Source organism: Ranitomeya imitator, chromosome 3 (genome assembly GCF_032444005.1).
Source record: "Ranitomeya imitator isolate aRanImi1 chromosome 3, aRanImi1.pri, whole genome shotgun sequence".
Taxonomy (NCBI): domain Eukaryota; kingdom Metazoa; phylum Chordata; class Amphibia; order Anura; family Dendrobatidae; genus Ranitomeya; species Ranitomeya imitator.
In genome coordinates, this window is record NC_091284.1 from 312,211,123 (window position 1) to 312,227,732 (window position 16,610).

At 39.8% G+C, this 16,610-nt stretch overlaps 1 protein-coding gene across 8 annotated transcripts in view; it reads left to right on the forward strand.

Annotated features, from left to right (window-relative positions):
- The window catches only part of ANKS1A (ankyrin repeat and sterile alpha motif domain containing 1A), a 322,349-nt gene that overhangs the window by 267,889 nt on the left and 37,850 nt on the right, over positions 1-16,610 (forward strand). For 7 of the 8 annotated variants that reach the window (XM_069756609.1, XM_069756607.1, XM_069756606.1 and 4 more), the window contains 2 exons: positions 10,989-11,060; positions 11,140-11,226. In XM_069756609.1, coding sequence (XP_069612710.1) covers positions 10,989-11,060; positions 11,140-11,226 — 159 coding nt within the window. Of the gene's footprint in view, positions 1-10,988; positions 11,061-11,139; positions 11,227-11,300; positions 11,640-16,610 lie in introns of those variants that run through there. The other variant, XM_069756611.1, reaches the window with a different exon arrangement.

Consider the following 16,610-nt stretch of genomic DNA (forward strand, 5'->3'; position numbering starts at 1 on the left):
ATTCTGACGAAAGTATAGTGGTTTATTGAGTTATCCACCATCGCAGCAAAAACATAAAAGGTAGATGAAACAATTACAAACAGAGTGTCCATGTGTAGATATCAGCGCTTCTCCTGTTACTCATCTTTCCAGGGTCCTGAATGGTAGAAGTCATCTGTCTGTGTGAAAGTCTGAAGTCATCATGGCATGGAGTAGCTAACAGCTGTTGTTCCTTGTGTCTTGTCTCATGTCCATGGAGAATGATGGTGAAGGAAGGGAGGTGACCGTCCCACGTGACAAAAAGCCCCCCACCCCCTCCTAAGAGACGTTTATATATGTTCAACACTGATCACGTGTCTTCTGTATATGGAGTTAACTTATACTCTGAGCTACATACACAGAAATAGCTTTTCATAGTGTCAGCAAGAAACCATGTGCTCGGTACAGAATAAAAATAAGAATAATTAATATTTAACATGGCTACAGTTGGGATTAGGGTTAGGGGTGTGGGGGGGTTAGTGTTGGAGTTAGAATTGAGGGGTTTCCACTGTTTAGGCACATCAGGGGTCTCCAAATGCAACATGGCGCCACCATTGATTCCAGCCAATCTTGTATTCAAAAAGTCAAATGGTGCTCCATCACTTCCGAGCCCCGATGTGTGCCCAAACAGTGGTTTACCCCCACATATGGGGTACCAGCATACTCAGGACAAACTGCGCAACAATTACTGGGGTCCAATTTCTCCTGTTACCCTTGTGAAAATAAAAAAATGCTTGCTAAAACATCATTTTTGAGGAAAGAAAAATTATTTTTTATTTTCACGGCTCTGCGTTGTAAACGTCTGTGAAGCACTTGGGGGTTCAAAGTGCTCACCACATATCTAGATAAGTTCCTTGGGGGGTCTAGTTTCTAAAATGGGGTCACTTGGGGGTTTCTACTGTTTAGGCACACCAGGGGCTCTGCAAACGCAACGTGACGCCCGCAGACCATTCCATCAAAGTCTGCATTTCAAAAGTCACTACTTCCCTTCTGAGCCCCGACGTGTGCCCAAACAGTGGTTTACCCCCACACATGGTGTATCAGCGTACTCAGGAGAAACTGGACAACAACTTTTGGGGTCCAATTTCTCCTGTAACCCTTGGGAAAATAAAAAATTCTGGGCTAAAAAATTATTTTTGAGGAAAGAAAACGTATTTATTATTTTCACGGCTCTGTGTTATAAACTTCTGTAAAGCACTTGGGGGTTGAAAGTGCTCACCTCACATCTAGATAAGTTCCTTTGGGGGTCTAGTTTCCAAAATGGGGTCACTTGTGGGGGGTTTCTACTGTTTAGGCACACCAGGGGCTCTGCAAACGCAACGTGACGCCCGCAGACCATTCCATCAAAGTCTGCATTTCAAAAGTCACTACTTCCCTTCTGAGCCCCGACGTGTGCCCAAACAGTGGTTTACCCCCACACATGGAGTATCAGCTTACTCGGGAGAAACTGGACAACAACTTTTGTGGTCCAATTTCTCCTGTAACCCTTGGGAAAATAAAAAATTCTGGGCTAAATAATTATTTTTTAGGAAAGAAAACGTATTTATTATTTTCACGGCTCTGCATTATAAACTTCTGTAAAGCACTTGGGGGTTCAAAGTGCTCACCACACATCTAGATAAGTTCCTTTTGGGGTTTAGTTCCCAAAATGGGATCACTTGTGGGGGGTTTCTACTGTTTAGCCACATCAGGGGCTCTGCAAACGCAACGTGACGCCCGCAGAGCATTCCATCAAAGTCTGCATTTCAAAACGTCACTACTTCACTTCCGAGCCCCGGCATGTGCCCAAACTGTAGTTTACCCCCACATATGGGGTATCAGCGTACTCAGGAGAAACTGGACAACAACTTTTGGGGTAAAATTTCTCCTGTTACCCTTGGGAAAATAAAAAATTGCAGGCCACAAGATCATTTTTGAGAAAATAATTTTTTATTTTTATTTTCATGGCTCTGCGTTATAAACTTCTGTGAAGCACTTGGGGGTTCAAAGTCCTCACCACACATATAGATTAGTTCCTTTGGGGGTCTAGTTTCCAAAATGGGGTCATTTGTGGGGATCTCCAATGTTTAGGCATACAGGGGCCTAAATGAAATGGTGTCCGCTAATGATTGGAGCTAATTTTCCATTTAAAAAGCCAAATGGCGTGCCTTCCCTTCCGAGCCCTGCCGTGCGCCCAAACAGTGGTTTACCCCCACATATGGGGTATCAGCGTACTCAGGACAAACTGGACAAGAACATTTGGGGTCCAATTTCTCCTATTACCCTTGGCAAAATAGGAAATTCCAGGCTAAAAAATCATTTTTGAGGAAAGAAAAATATATTTTTTATTTTCATGGCTCTGCGTTATAAACTTCTGTGAAGCACCTGGGGGTTTAAAGTGCTCAATATGCATCTAGATAAGTTCCCTGGGGGGTCTAGTTTCCAAAATGGGGTCACTTGTGGGGGAGCTCCAATGCTTAGGCACACAGGGGCTCTCCAAACGCGACATGGTGTCCACTAACAATTGGAGCTAATTTTCCATTCAAAAAGTCAAATGGCGCGCCTTCCCTTCCGAGCCCTGCCGTGTGCCCAAACAGTGGTTTACCCCCACATATGAGGTATCGGCGTACTCGGGAGAAATTGCCCAACAAATTTTATGATCCATTTTATCCTATTGCCCATGTGAAAATGAAAAAATTGAGGCAAAAATAATTTTTTGGTGAAAAATAAAAAGTACTTTTTCATTTTTACAGATCAATTTGTGAAGCACCTGAGGGTTTAAAGTGCTCACTATGCATCTAGATAAGTTCCCTGGGGGGTCTAGTTTCCAAAATGGGGTCACTTGTGGGGGAGCTCCAATGTTTAGGCACACAGGGGCTCTCCAAACGCGACATGGTGTCCGCTAACGATGGAGATAATTTTTCATTCAAAAAGTCAAATGGCGCTCCTTCCCTTCCGAGCCTTACCATGTGCCCAAACAGTGGTTTACCCCCGCATGTGAGGTATTGGTGTACTCAGGAGAAATTGCCCAACAAATTTTAGGATCCATTTTATCCTGTTGCCCATGTGAAAATGAAAAAATTGAGGCTAAAATAATTTTTTTGTGAAAAAAAAGTACTTTTTCATTTTTACAGATCAATTTGTGAAGCACCTGGGGGTTCAAAGTGCTCACTATGCATCTAGATACGTTCCTTGGGGCGTCTAGTTTCCAAAATGGGGTCACTTGTGGGGGAGCTCCAATTTTTAGGCACACGGGGGCTCTCCAAACGTGACATGGTGTCCGCTAAAGAGTAGAGCCAATTTTTCATTCAAAAAGTCAAATGGCGCTCCTTCCCTTCCAAGCCCTGCCGTGCGCCCAAACAGTGGTTTGCCCCCACATATGAGGTATCAGTGTACTCAGGACAAATTGGACAACAACTTTCGTGGTTGAGTTTCTCCTTTTACCATTGGTAAAATAAAAAAATTGTTGCTAAAAGATAATTTTTGTGACTAAAAAGTTAAATGTTCATTTTTTCCTTCCATGTTGCTTCTGCTGCTGTGAAGCACCTGAAGGGTTAATAAACTTCTTGAATGTGGTTTTGAGTACCTTGAGGGGTGCAGTTTTTAGAATGGTGTCACTTTTGGGTATTTTCAGCCATATAGACCCCTCAAACTGACTTCAAATGTGAGGTGGTCCCTAAAAAAAATGGTTTTGCAAATTTCGTTGTAAAAATGAGAAATCGCTGGTCAAATTTTAACCCTTATAACTTCCTAGCAAAAAAAAATTTTGTTTCCAAAATTGTTCTGATGTAAAGTATACATGTGGGAAATGTTATTTATTAACTATTTTGTGTCACATAACTCTCTGGTATAACAGAATAAAAATTCAAAATGTGAAAATTGTGAAATTTTCAAAATTTTCGCCAAATTTCCGTTTTTATCACAAATAAACGCATAATTTATTGACCTAAATTTACCACTAACATGAAGCCCAATATGTCACGAAAAAACAATCTCAGAACCGCTAGGATCCGTTGAAGCGTTCCTGAGTTATTACCTCATAAAGGGACACTGGTCAGAATTGCAAAAAACGGCAAGGTCTTTAAGGTCAAAATAGGCTGGGTCATGAAGGGGTTAAAAAGTCAAATGGCGCTCCTTTGCTTCCAAGCTCTGTCATGCGCCCAAACAGTGGTTTACCTCCACTTATGGGGTATCGGCGTACTCAGGACAAATTGTACAACAATGTTTGGGGTCCATTTTCTCCTGTAACCCTTGGTAAAATAAAACAAATTGGAGCTGAAGTAAATTTTTTGTGAAAAAAGTTAAATGTTAATTTTTATTTAAACATTCCAAAAATTCCTGTGAAACACTTGAAGGGTTAATAAACTTCTTGAATGTGGTTTTGAGAACCTTGAGGGGTGCAGTTTTTAAAATGGTGTCACACTTGGGTATTTTCTATAATATAGACCCCTCAAAATGACTTCAATTGAGATGTGGTCCCTAAAATAAAATGGTGTTGTAAAAATGAGAAATTGCTTTTAACCCTTATAACTCCCTAACAAAAAAAAATTTTGGTTCCAAAATTGTGCTGATGTTAAGTAGACATGTGGGAAATGTTACTTATTAAGTATTTTGTGTGACATATCTCTGTGATTTAATTGCATAAAAATTCAAAGTTGGAAAATTGCGAAATTTTCAAAATTTTCGCCATATTTCCGTTTTTTTCACAAATAAACGCAGGTATTATCAAAGAAGTTTTACCACTACCATGAAGTACAATATGTCACGAGAAAACAATGTCAGAATCACCAGGATCCGTTGAAGTGTTCCAGAGTTATAACCTCATAAAGGGACAGTGGTCAGAATTGTAATAATTGGCCCGGTCCATAACGTGCAAACCACCCTTGGGGGTAAAGGGGTTAATAATAATAATTTTTATATAGCGTCAACATATTCCGCAGCACTTTACAGTTAAGCGGGGACATGTACACACAAATTCAATACAAGTTACGACAATTTAAACAGTGACATTAGGAGTGAGGTCCCTGCTCGCAAGCTTACAAGCTACAAGGAAATGGGGGGGACACAATAGGTGAGAAGTGCTTGTTATTTCAGGTCTGGCAATTATAATAAATAGGGATTTTCATATAAAGCTGCATGATCCGGTCATCAGCCTGTGTGTTTAAATGCAATAGTAAAGTATCAAGTGCAGTTACCGTGTGCATGGAGGGTGTGGAGACCGATAAATAGTAGGGTGCAGATTCAGAATAATATTTGGAAGGAGAGAACAGGGCAAAGTTAGTTTACCGAGTAGCTGATGTGGTAGGCTTGTTGGAAGAGATGGGTTTTCAAAGCGCGCTTGTATAGGTCGGGGCTAGGTATCAGTCTGATCTGGGGAAGTGCATTCCAGAGAGCTGGAGCCGCACGAGAGAAGTCTTTGAGACGGAGGTGCGAGGTTCGGATTACAGGGATGTTAGTCTTCGGTCATTTGTAGAACGGAGGGCACATGTAGGGCGATAGACAGAGATGAGAGAGGAGATATAAGGTGGTGCAGAACTGTGAAGAGGTTTGTGGGTGAGAGCGATGAGTTTATACTGGACCCTGTAGCGAATGGGTAGCCAGTGTAATGACTGGCACAAGATGGAGGCATCGGTGAAGCGGCTGGACAGAAATATGACCCTGGCTGCCGCATTCAAGATGGATTGGAGAGGAGAAAGTTTGGTAAGAGGGAGACCGATCAGAAGAGAGTTGGAGTAGTCCAGACAAGAATGAATAAGAGCAACAGTAAGAGTCTTAGCAGTTTCAAAGGTGAGAAAAGGTCGGATTCTGGAGATGTTTTTAAGATGCAGGTGACAAGAGGGAGTGAGTGATCGGATGTAGTGAGTAAAGGAAAGCTCAGTGTTGAATATGACCACAAGACAGCGGGCATGCTGCTTGGGAGTTATGTTTGAACCCTCCAGGGTAATTTCGATGTTGGGTAGATAAATTTAAAATAATCAATTTCTTTTAAATCCATTTATAATAAAAGTCAATATTCAGTCTGATATAAACAATAGCTCATGTCCTTGGGCCTACTGAAATATGTCTGGATAATTAAGAATAAATGATGTTGTCACAGGTGGTCTCCCCTATATTAACCAGTAAAGACTAAGCCTGGGAACCGTTATTGATTTTGACTCCTTCCCATATTAACATCAGAACCCAGCCGTTGGCTTTCCCTTTGCTGATTATAAAAATTACGGGGGACCCCCACGCAATTTTTTCATTTTTTTTTTTATTAACAAGAACAGCAAGGTCACCTGAGTTCATAGCAGCTGTTTCTCTTGCTTGGCCAGTGCCGGATTGATGAATGCCCTCGAGTCCGGCAGTCTGGCACAAGAGCTACCGTGAGACCCAGTGGCTTGAACATAGGTAACCTTTTAGGTTGCCAGAGTTCACAGCCACTGATTCTCTCAGCAGCTGCAAGGCCTGGAAACCTCATGGGAAAATTTGAGGGATATTTTAACACCCAAGGGTAGTTTGCATGTTAATGACTGGGCCAATTTTTACAATTCTGACCGCTGTCCCTTTGAGGTTACAACTCTAAAAAACGCTTGCATGGATCTTGGTGATTCTGACAGAGTTTTCTCAAGACATATTGTACTGCATGACGGTGGTAAAATTTCCTCGATATGACTTGCATTTATTTGTGAAAAAAAATGGAAATTTGTCAAAAATTTAGAAAAATTTTGCAATTTTCCAACTTTGAATTTTCATGCCCTCAAATCACAGAGATATGTCACACAAAATACTTTAATAGGTAACATTTCCAACATGTCTACTTTACATCAGCACAATTTTGTAAACAAAATTTTTTGTTGTTAGGAAGTTCTTAGGATTAAAAGACGACCAGCAATTTCTCATTTTTACAACACTATTTTTTTTTTAGGGCTCACATCACATTTGAAGTCACTTTGATGGAAAATACTGAAAAGTGACACCATTCTAAAAACTGCACCCCGCAAGGTGCTCAAAACCACATTCAAGAAGTTTATTAACCCTTCAGGTGCTTCACAGGAATTTTTGGAATGTTTAGAAAAAAATTTCACAAAAAATTTACTTCAGATCCAATTTGATTTGTTTTACCAAGGGTAACAGGAGAAATTGGACCCCAAAAGTTGTTGTACAATTTGTCCTGAGTACGCAGATACCCCATATGTGGGAGGAACCACTGTTTGGGCGCATGGCAGAGCTCAGAAGGGAAGGAGCATGGTTTGACTTTTCAATGCAAAATTGTCTGGATTTGAGATAGGACGCCATGCAGCGTTTGGAGAGCCCCTAATGTGCCTAAACAAAGGAAACACCCCACAAGTGACACCATTTTGGAAAGTAGACCCCCTAAGGAACTTATCTAGATGTGTTTTGAGCACTTTGACCCCCAAGTGCTTCACAGAAGTTTATAATGTAGAGCCGTAAAAATAAAAAATCATATTTTTTCACAAAAATGATATTTTCGCCCCCAATTTTTTATTTTCCCAAGGTAACAGGAGAAATTGGCCCGCAAAAGTTGTTGTCCAATTTGTCCTGAGTACTCTGATACCCCAGATGTGGGGGTAAACCACTGTTTGGTCGCATGGCAGAACTCGGAAGGGAAGGAGCACTGGTTTACTTTTTCAATGCAGAATTGGCTGGAATTGAGATCGGACACCATGTCGCATTTGGAGAGCCCCTGATGTGCCTAAACAGTGGAGACCCTCCAATTCCAACTCCAACCCTAACCCGAACACACCCCTAATCCCAATCATAACCATAACCACATCCCTAACCCTAATCCCAACCCTAACTACACCCCTAACCCCAACGTCACCCCTATTCCTGATACAACCCTAACCCTAATCCCAACCGTAAACACAATCCAAACTCCATCTCTTAACCCTAACTTTAGCCCGAACCCTAACTATAATGGTAAAATAGAAATAAATACTTTTTATTATTTTTCCATAACTAAGGGGGTGATAAAGTGGAGTTTGAGTTACTATTTTTAGCGGGCTTTTATAGCAGGTTTTTGTTTGACAGCTCACACTAAAAGACGCTTTTTTTTTTTTTTTTTTGCAAAAAATAGTTTTTGCATCACCACGTTTTGAGAGCTATAATTTTTCCCTATTTTGGCCCACAGAGTTATGTGAGGTCTTGTTTTTTGAGGGACGATGATGTAGACGTTTTTATTGGTACCATTTTCGGGCACATGATATTTTTAATCGCTTTTTATTGCGATTTTTGGGAGGCAGAATGAACAAAACAAAAACCAGCAATTTCTGAATTTCTTTTGGGTGGGGCGTTTTGTACAATTCCGCATGTGGTAAAATTGTGGCTCGTTTTTTGCAAGACAATATGATGTTTTCATCGGTACCATGTTTATATCTGTCTTTTTGATCGCTTGTTGTTCCACTTTTTGTCCGGCGGTATGATGATAAAGCATTGTTTTTTGCCTTTTTTTTAAGGTGTTCACTGAAGGGGATAACTATGACAGTGTTATAGGTCAGGTCGTTACGGACACGGCAATACTAAATATGTGTACTTATATTGTTTTTTTTTTTTTTATTTACATAAAGAAATGTATTTTTTGTAAACATTTTTTTTTTCTTTATTTAGGATTTTTAAAATATTTTTACACATTTTTTTTTTACTTTTTACATTGTCCCAAGGTGGGATTTCACTGTATAAAGTCAGATCACTGATCTGACACTTTGCAGAGCACTGTGTCAGATCACTGATCTGACAGGCAGGGTAGGGGGCTTCTCAGCAGGCACTGACAAGCCATCTCCCTGTAGGACCCCACGGTCATCTTGGTTTTCTGGGGGCCTGCAGGGAGGAGATCCTCGGAACAACGCGATCACATAGTGTTGTTCTGAGGGTCTCGGGGAAGTATGCAGGGAGCCCCCTCCCTGTGTGATGTTTCCCTATGCCACAGGAACACTGAAATCTTGTTTGATCGCAGTGGTCCGGGGGTTAATGTTCCGGGAGCGGTCCGTGACTGCTCCTGACACAGTGCCGAGTGTCAGCTGTGATAATCAGCTGACACCCGGCCACGATCAGCCGCGCTCCCCCAGTGAGCGCGGCTGATCGAGTATGACGTACTATCCCATCCATGGGAATTAAGTCCCAGGTCACATGGACGGGATAATACGTCCGATGGCAGAAAAGGGTTAAGGTTACTAAAGTTTCCAGCTGCTGGAACACCTGGAGTCTATGACCTAATCTTACCTTGGGTGTGTATTTTACTGTACTTAATAATACATAAAAAAAAATTAAAAGATGTCGTGGTGACCCCTGTAATTTATCATAACCAGCTGAGGGAAAGCCGATGGCTGGGGCTGATGTTAATATTCTTGGAACGGGCCAATAACCGTAAAGGTTCCCAGTCTTGATATCAGCTCATGTCTGTTTGCTTAGCCTTTAGTGACTATTATAGGGAAGAACTCACAAAAAATTATTGATGTGCTGTCCCCCCATATTTAATAACCAACAAAGGCTAAATATTTAGCAGGGCAAATGGGAAAATCAGGCAAAGCACCAGAATTTCTGTTCTCGCTGCTATTTTTAGGCTTAGGGGGGCCAATATCCATGGCCCCTTCTCAGTCTGAGAATACCAGGCCCCACTCTGTTTTTTTTTTTCTTAATTATTTAAATAATTTAAAAAAACAGCATGAGGACCCCTCTATTCTTGATAACCAGCCTTGCTGAAGCTTACGTCTGAGGGTTGCAGCCCCCAGCTGTCAGTTTTGCTTCGCTGGTTATCAAAAGTACAGGAGAACGCACACCAGATTTTTTATTTATTTATAGTGCAGGCGGCAGGTGACTAATACTCCCATCAGCCGCTGCCTGCTCTCAATTTATTAGCGGCAGCAGGTATAGGCTGATGGGAGTAATAGTCTTGTTATCAGTTGAATATAACTGTCATCATTCTCACCTGCTCCTGATGATCGCTGGCAAAACGGGAGAATGATGAGAGCCATTTTCAGCACCAGGTACCGGGGAACAGCGTTTTCTGTACCGCTGCTTTCCTGATGACCCAACGCCATTTTTTTTTAATGTGTGAGATCCCTCTATTCTTGATAACCAGCCATGATAAAGCTGACAGCTGAGGGTTGCACTCCCAGCTGTCGTTTTTTCCTGGTTATCAAATGTAGAAGATGCCCAACTTCATTTTTACTATTTATTTATAGCACAGGCCCCGGCTGATTAATACTCCCATCATCCGACGCCTGTGACCCACAGTAACCTTTTTACCGCCGGTCACAGCTGCTGTCTCACTCTCTGTCATCAGTATGACAGCATGGGAACTGTAGCGCTGATGACCAGCGGTAACTTCAGTATCTTACCGCTGATCAGAACCTGTGCTTGCCCGCTGTCATGAAGATGACAGCATAACAGACAACGGATGTTCAGGCCCACCATTCATCTGAATGAAGTCCAGGTTCAAGTTTGGGTATTGTTTGCTACCTGAATCAAGCTGTTTTTCAAAATGTTTGTCCGAACCCGCCAGACCCGAACATCCACTACTTTTAACATCTATATATTTATTATGGGATATCACGCTAATGCATCTGGGAAAGTTTTGGAAGTCAATATGTTGTTTCTATAAAAACCAAAATAATCCACTTTTACCACTGATAAGTAAGACCGTAAGTGTGAAGTCACATAAAATACCTTGTTGCTACCTACAGAAACTCAATACACCTCTGTAGTCAAAGGCTCTTTGAATTTAAAACAAAATTTAGAAGTCATTGACCACCAGGAATTTTGGCCCCATGCAATCAGCCGACTACCATATCAGGTTAACAAACTGCTATTGCAAAACCAGGGAAAAAATGCGGTCAAGACAGCTCCCACACTACATACACCTTTATGGTATAATGTATTTTTTACAGTACACGTACATATAAATACATGCATAGTATTTAAAATATTGCTACAAAATTGTCTTGATGATAATTTTTTAATGCGTTAACCTCTCCCCATCTCTTGAACAGTATTTAGGATCTATGTTAATTAAAGATCTACGAGGGACAGAATCCACCCAAGATGCCTGTGCAAAAATGAGGGTAAGCTTTAATTTAGGTTATACAATACCTTCATTTGTATTGCAGAAATGCAAAGTTTAATAATGTAATATACTTGCAGAAGTCCACGGAGCATATGAAGAAAATTCCAAGGATTACCCTTTCTATAAGTTATAAAGGCGTAAAGTTCATAGATGCTTCAAATCAGGTTAGAGGAAAATAAATATTGTCTAGCTGCTATAAATAGAAAAAAATTCCAGAACCTTCTTTTATTTTTTACAGTGCAAAAATTCCAGAACCTGCTTTTATTTATTACTATACAAAGAATACAAAATGTTTGGATTGATCTGGACCTTTGTACGGCCCCAGAAGTTTACACATTGTCACCAGAAGATTTGTATAGGCTGCATCTATAGAATCAGTGATTCTGTGCAATTTACCAATTTGTATTGTTTTTTCTAACAGAACACCACATCATTATATATCATTGTTTCTTTAGCTTTTGTATTAGTTTGTGTTACTTCATCTGCGTCTGTTAATCCGTGGGTGCAGCATATAATAGAAGCTTTTATTAAGTTAACGACAGACAGTTGGATCACTAGCATCATTAAAGGGGCTGAATTTGTCCTAGAACCAGAAAGTTCTACTTAATAAAGCAGTCAGTGTATGTACATATATTTGTCTTTATTTGCCTAATATATCTGTTAATGTAATTATGCATATAGTTTCTTTGACTGACATTCTAATAATCTGGAGGCTTCACAAGCTAGAGTAAGTTTTCTAGTTGATCTTTTATGAGAGTTCTTTACAGTTACAGTGGCTCTTATCTGCATATCAATGTCAGCCAGGCATCCCCCACATGTACTTATGCTGGCTAACAGATGTAAATCATTCAGCTGCGGCAAGAAAAACTAAATCTCCGAGCACTAAAAAATACTCGGAGGACCTCCGAGGATGCTCGAGAAATCTCGAGTAACGAGTATATTCGCTCATCACTAATGCTAACTAATGTTCCTTTACCTTGTTCCTAATGTTACATTTACCTTGGGGTTTGTTTAAAAAAAACAAAAAGCAAGCATTTGTGGTCCAACCAATCTGTTCAAGCCAACCCCGTATTTTCTGTCACTATTCCTAGGACGCATTATGAAATGCTTATGAGATTTTGCCATTTTTTTTTATTGTAATTTTTATTGAAAATTTTTCAAATTTCGCAGGAAAATAAAAAATAATTAGGCATTTTAGATTTTTCACTGTCACGTATAAGTTAATAACCAAACTTATACTATAGTAATAGTTAAACATTTTCAAGTAGATAAAGAGTAAAATTTTACAAACAAACACACAGACTCCGGCAGTAAATACTAAATATCTAGATATTAAACCTCTTGTTGTTTAACTATCCTTGCTCAGTCTCTCGAAGGAGGTAGGAATGGAGGCCTGTAGACCGTGGAATAATGATGAGGTAAAGTGCCTAATTTTAATACGGTATATTGAAATAATGTAACGGAATTGAGGGAGAATTTTGTTTACAGCTCATCATAGGAATTTAAAATTTGCGTTTTATAGTTAATTATGTGAGCAAAGTTAAGCCAAATTGAGTCCATACCCATGTAAATGAGTGGGTTAAACTTTCAGGGAAATTCAGATGGAAAAGGAAGGAAGGGCAGTATTTGTTGTTATCAGATTAAATTTTTTAGAGCAGACCCTTCATATACCGTATTTCTGGTGTGCATCATTGGACCGAATAGGTCTCTTGAAGCTGCATTTTAAGCCCCATTCCAGATCAGGGAGTAGGGGTGAGCTGGGGCTAACCATCATTTTTCAATCTCCATCCATTTTTATATTCGTATAGGCCATGATGGGATCATGAACAAAGTTAGGTGCTTCTAGACCTTCCATCTCTTGGTCAGCCAACATTACCGACTTTGGAATTCTATGACGTCTTCCTGCCCTTATGAAATTTAAAGTGACTGCTTGAAAAGCACATAAATCTGAGTGGGACCGATAAGGGTAAAGTCTCAAAAAGATATAACATCAGTCCATTCAGGTTTACCTGTATTTGTTTTATACACTGATAATTGGCTAAATTTTAAAAGCACTGAGTGAAGGCTAGGGAGCGATGTATGAGGCTTCATGAGTGTTAGGATATCATCAGCAAAAAGGAATAATTTTAATTCTTCGCCTTTAAACTGAACTTAGAGGAGCTATGAGGAAGATATATTGAAGATATATTGTAGCTGAGGGACTAGAGTATAATACCTCTACAGCTTTTAAAAAAGCGCCTTCTATGCCATATGTTCCAAGGGCCTTAAGCATAAAAGGCCAACTGAGGCGATCAAGCGCCTTCTCAGCATCCAAACTCAGGAGAAGAGTAGGTTCCCAGATTTTTTTAACCAATTCTATAAGATCAACTGCCCTTTTGCTGTTGTCATCGCCTTGTCTAAAAGGGACAAATCCCACTTGATCTTTGTGGATCATGTAAAGCAACCACTGATTCAGGTGCATTGCTAAAATTTTGGTGATTATCTTAACAGCTGAATTGAGATGGTCTATAGTTTTTACAGTCTAGTCTATCCTTGCCTGGTCTGAGAATCAATCTTATAAATGAGTGTAGCATGGAGTCGGGGATCGGGGCTCCCTTTAGAAAAGAATTGAAAAGGGGAATTAATATTGGGAGAAGTTCATCCTGGAAGGTCTTGTAGTATGATTAGGACAGACCATCAGGTCCCGGGGTCTTCCCATTTGGAAGGTTATGATTACATCCTTAATTTCCTCTTCAGTAATTACATCATTTAATGATGCTATTGTTTCTGAGGAAAGAGAGTGTAATTGACAAGGGTCCAAGAAAGAACCTACAAGATTACTTCTGGTTAGTGGGTTAGATGAGAGTAGAAGGGAGTTAGTAAAGTAGTGAGAAATAGTCATGAAAAATGTCTGCAATTTCTTTAAGGTTATGTGTAATTTGATTATTTTTATTACGTAAGGCATGAGGGGTAGTCTGTTCTGTATGATCTCTAAGTTGTTTAGCTAATTAAGTGTGGGGTTTATTGGCTTTGTTGAGTATAGAGAAGACGCTTGTCCACTTGTTTCAAAGCTAAGTTTTTTAACTGAGCCCGAACGTCTAGAAGTTGTTTTAAGGGTTATTCTGGAAGGGTTAGAGAGCATATTTTCTTCAAGAAGCTTTAATTCCGAGGTCAAAGCCTCTTGTTTCAATTTATAGTCTTTCTTCAGTCTAGAGCTCATGGCTATACATTGTCCTCTAAAGACTGCTTTGTGAGCTTCTCATAATGTTGTCTCTGATGAAAATTAATCTAAGTTCAAAGTATTCTTTTAAATGAGGGTGAAGCTCCTCTCTGAGATAAGGCTTTTTCAATAACTTCTCATTAAGTCTCCAGTGGTATACAGTGAGGAGCTCTTCAGTGAAATTTCTATTGGGGCATGGTCTGACCATGTTCCCACACATGCCAGTATACGAAGCATAGGGGTGTTCCCGAAAAAGTATTCTATGTGTGTGTGGGTACTATAAGGTGGTGAAAAAAAAGAAAGACCTGTCCCCTGGATGATTTATTCTTCATAAGTCATATAGGATCAAAAGGTCTGAAAATGTGAAGAGGGAAGGTAAAAACAGGAAGGGAGGAGAAGCATACATTGACATCTGACAAAGATTAAAGTGTCAAATATGTAGAAAAACATCACTTCAAGGAATTGTTTTAACTAAAATTCCTAACTCCTAGGGAAATCTGGACAACAACAAAGTATCAAATAGTTAACATCCAGCGCCTCTTTGGATGAATGATCCCAGGAAATCCAAGGTGTCTTTAAACATCTATTTATTTCTTCATATTAAAAACAGGTAACAAAAAGGTCAGGCAGTTTGGATACACTCATGATTTAAAAAAAGGCATAGAAACCAACATGTTGAACAGATCTTTATCATGGAGTTTTTGTTTTTTATTAAATCACGAGTGTATCCAAACTGCCTGACCTTTTGGCTTTGGCGTGAAACGGCCGTCGTTCCTTCCCTGCTCACACCTCTCTTTGTCCTACTCCCCCATGCCGTGAAGACGTTTGTATAGATGCTTCAATAAAGACGAATTCCTACCACAGGCTCGGTGAGTGTTGCCGCGTGCTGTTCTTCTTTCATTAATATGAATAAATAAATAGGTGTTTTAAGACACCTTGGATTTCCTGGGATCATTCGTCCAAAGAGGCGCTGGATGTTAACTGATGCACACCAACGTTCACCCAGTGGATCCGTGCAGCCTGGAGGGCACATTAACCAGTGGAGGAAGTGAGATGACAATCTCATTTAACCCCTTAATGACCGCGAATGTCTTTTCACTGACCTGAGATATGAGAATAGCATCCCCGTACAGGTGACAATCCAGCAGCTGTCGGCGGTCCACTATAGCTGACAACTTGCTGCATCAACCAGGATCAGTGTTTGCACCGTCCATATCTGTTTAACCCCTTAGATGCTGCTGTCAATAGTGACTACATCAAATGGTTAACAGTGTGTGGCTTCTCCCTCTTTATCCCAATTGGTGCACTCAGATCATGATTTTGTGGTCCTGATGTTTGCCATGGCAATTCACGACCAAATAGTGCCCTTAGAGTCTGACGACTATAGCGGCCTGTTCAGAAGTTACCGACATTTAGGTGTAAAAATACACATTTTCATTTCTGTCATGTCACTTTGCATTAATTCCTGAAAAGCACCTGAAGGGTTAATAAACTACCTGACTGCAGTTTTCAACATGTCAGGGGGTGCTGTTTTTAAAATGGTATCACTTTTGGGGGTTTCCCACTATATGGGACCCTTAAAGGCACTTGACACCTGGATAGGTCCCGAAACAAATACAGTTTGTAAATTTCCTTGACAAAATGAAAAATTACTGCTACATTTTTAAACCTCCTAAAATGCAAACTAAATAAAATAACATTTCACAAATGGTGCTGATGTAATGCAGACATGAAGGAAATGTGTTATGACTATCTGGATTAAAGGGATAATCATTCAAAGTTTGAAAATTGCTAATTTTTTAACATTTTTCTCAAATTTCTGATTTTTTTTATATAAATAAACACAAAACATATCGACCTATATTTACCATTATCATAATATATAATAATAAGGAAATCCTGAAAACATGACCTGTTTGCAGCCCTCGAGGAATGCAGTTTGACACCTCTGTCACTTTACATTAATTCCTGAAAACCACCTGAAGTGTAAGTAAACTACCTGACTGCAGTTTTCAGTATGTCGGGGTGCTGTTTTTAAAATGGTATCACTTTTGGGAGTTTTCCAATATACAGGACCCCCAAAGTCACTTCAAACCTGGCTAGGTCCCTAAAAAAAAAAAAAAAAAACATATTTTGTAAACTTCCATGAAAAAATGAATTGCTGCTACATTTTTAAACCTCTTAAAATGCTGACAAAATAAAATAACACTTTAGAAATGGTGCTGAATTAAAGCAGGCATGAGGGAAATATTATTTATTCATGTTTTTGTGTGTTATGACTATCTGGATTGAGGGGATAATCATTCAAAGCTTGAAAATTGCTAATTTTTTTATGTTTTTTGTCAAATT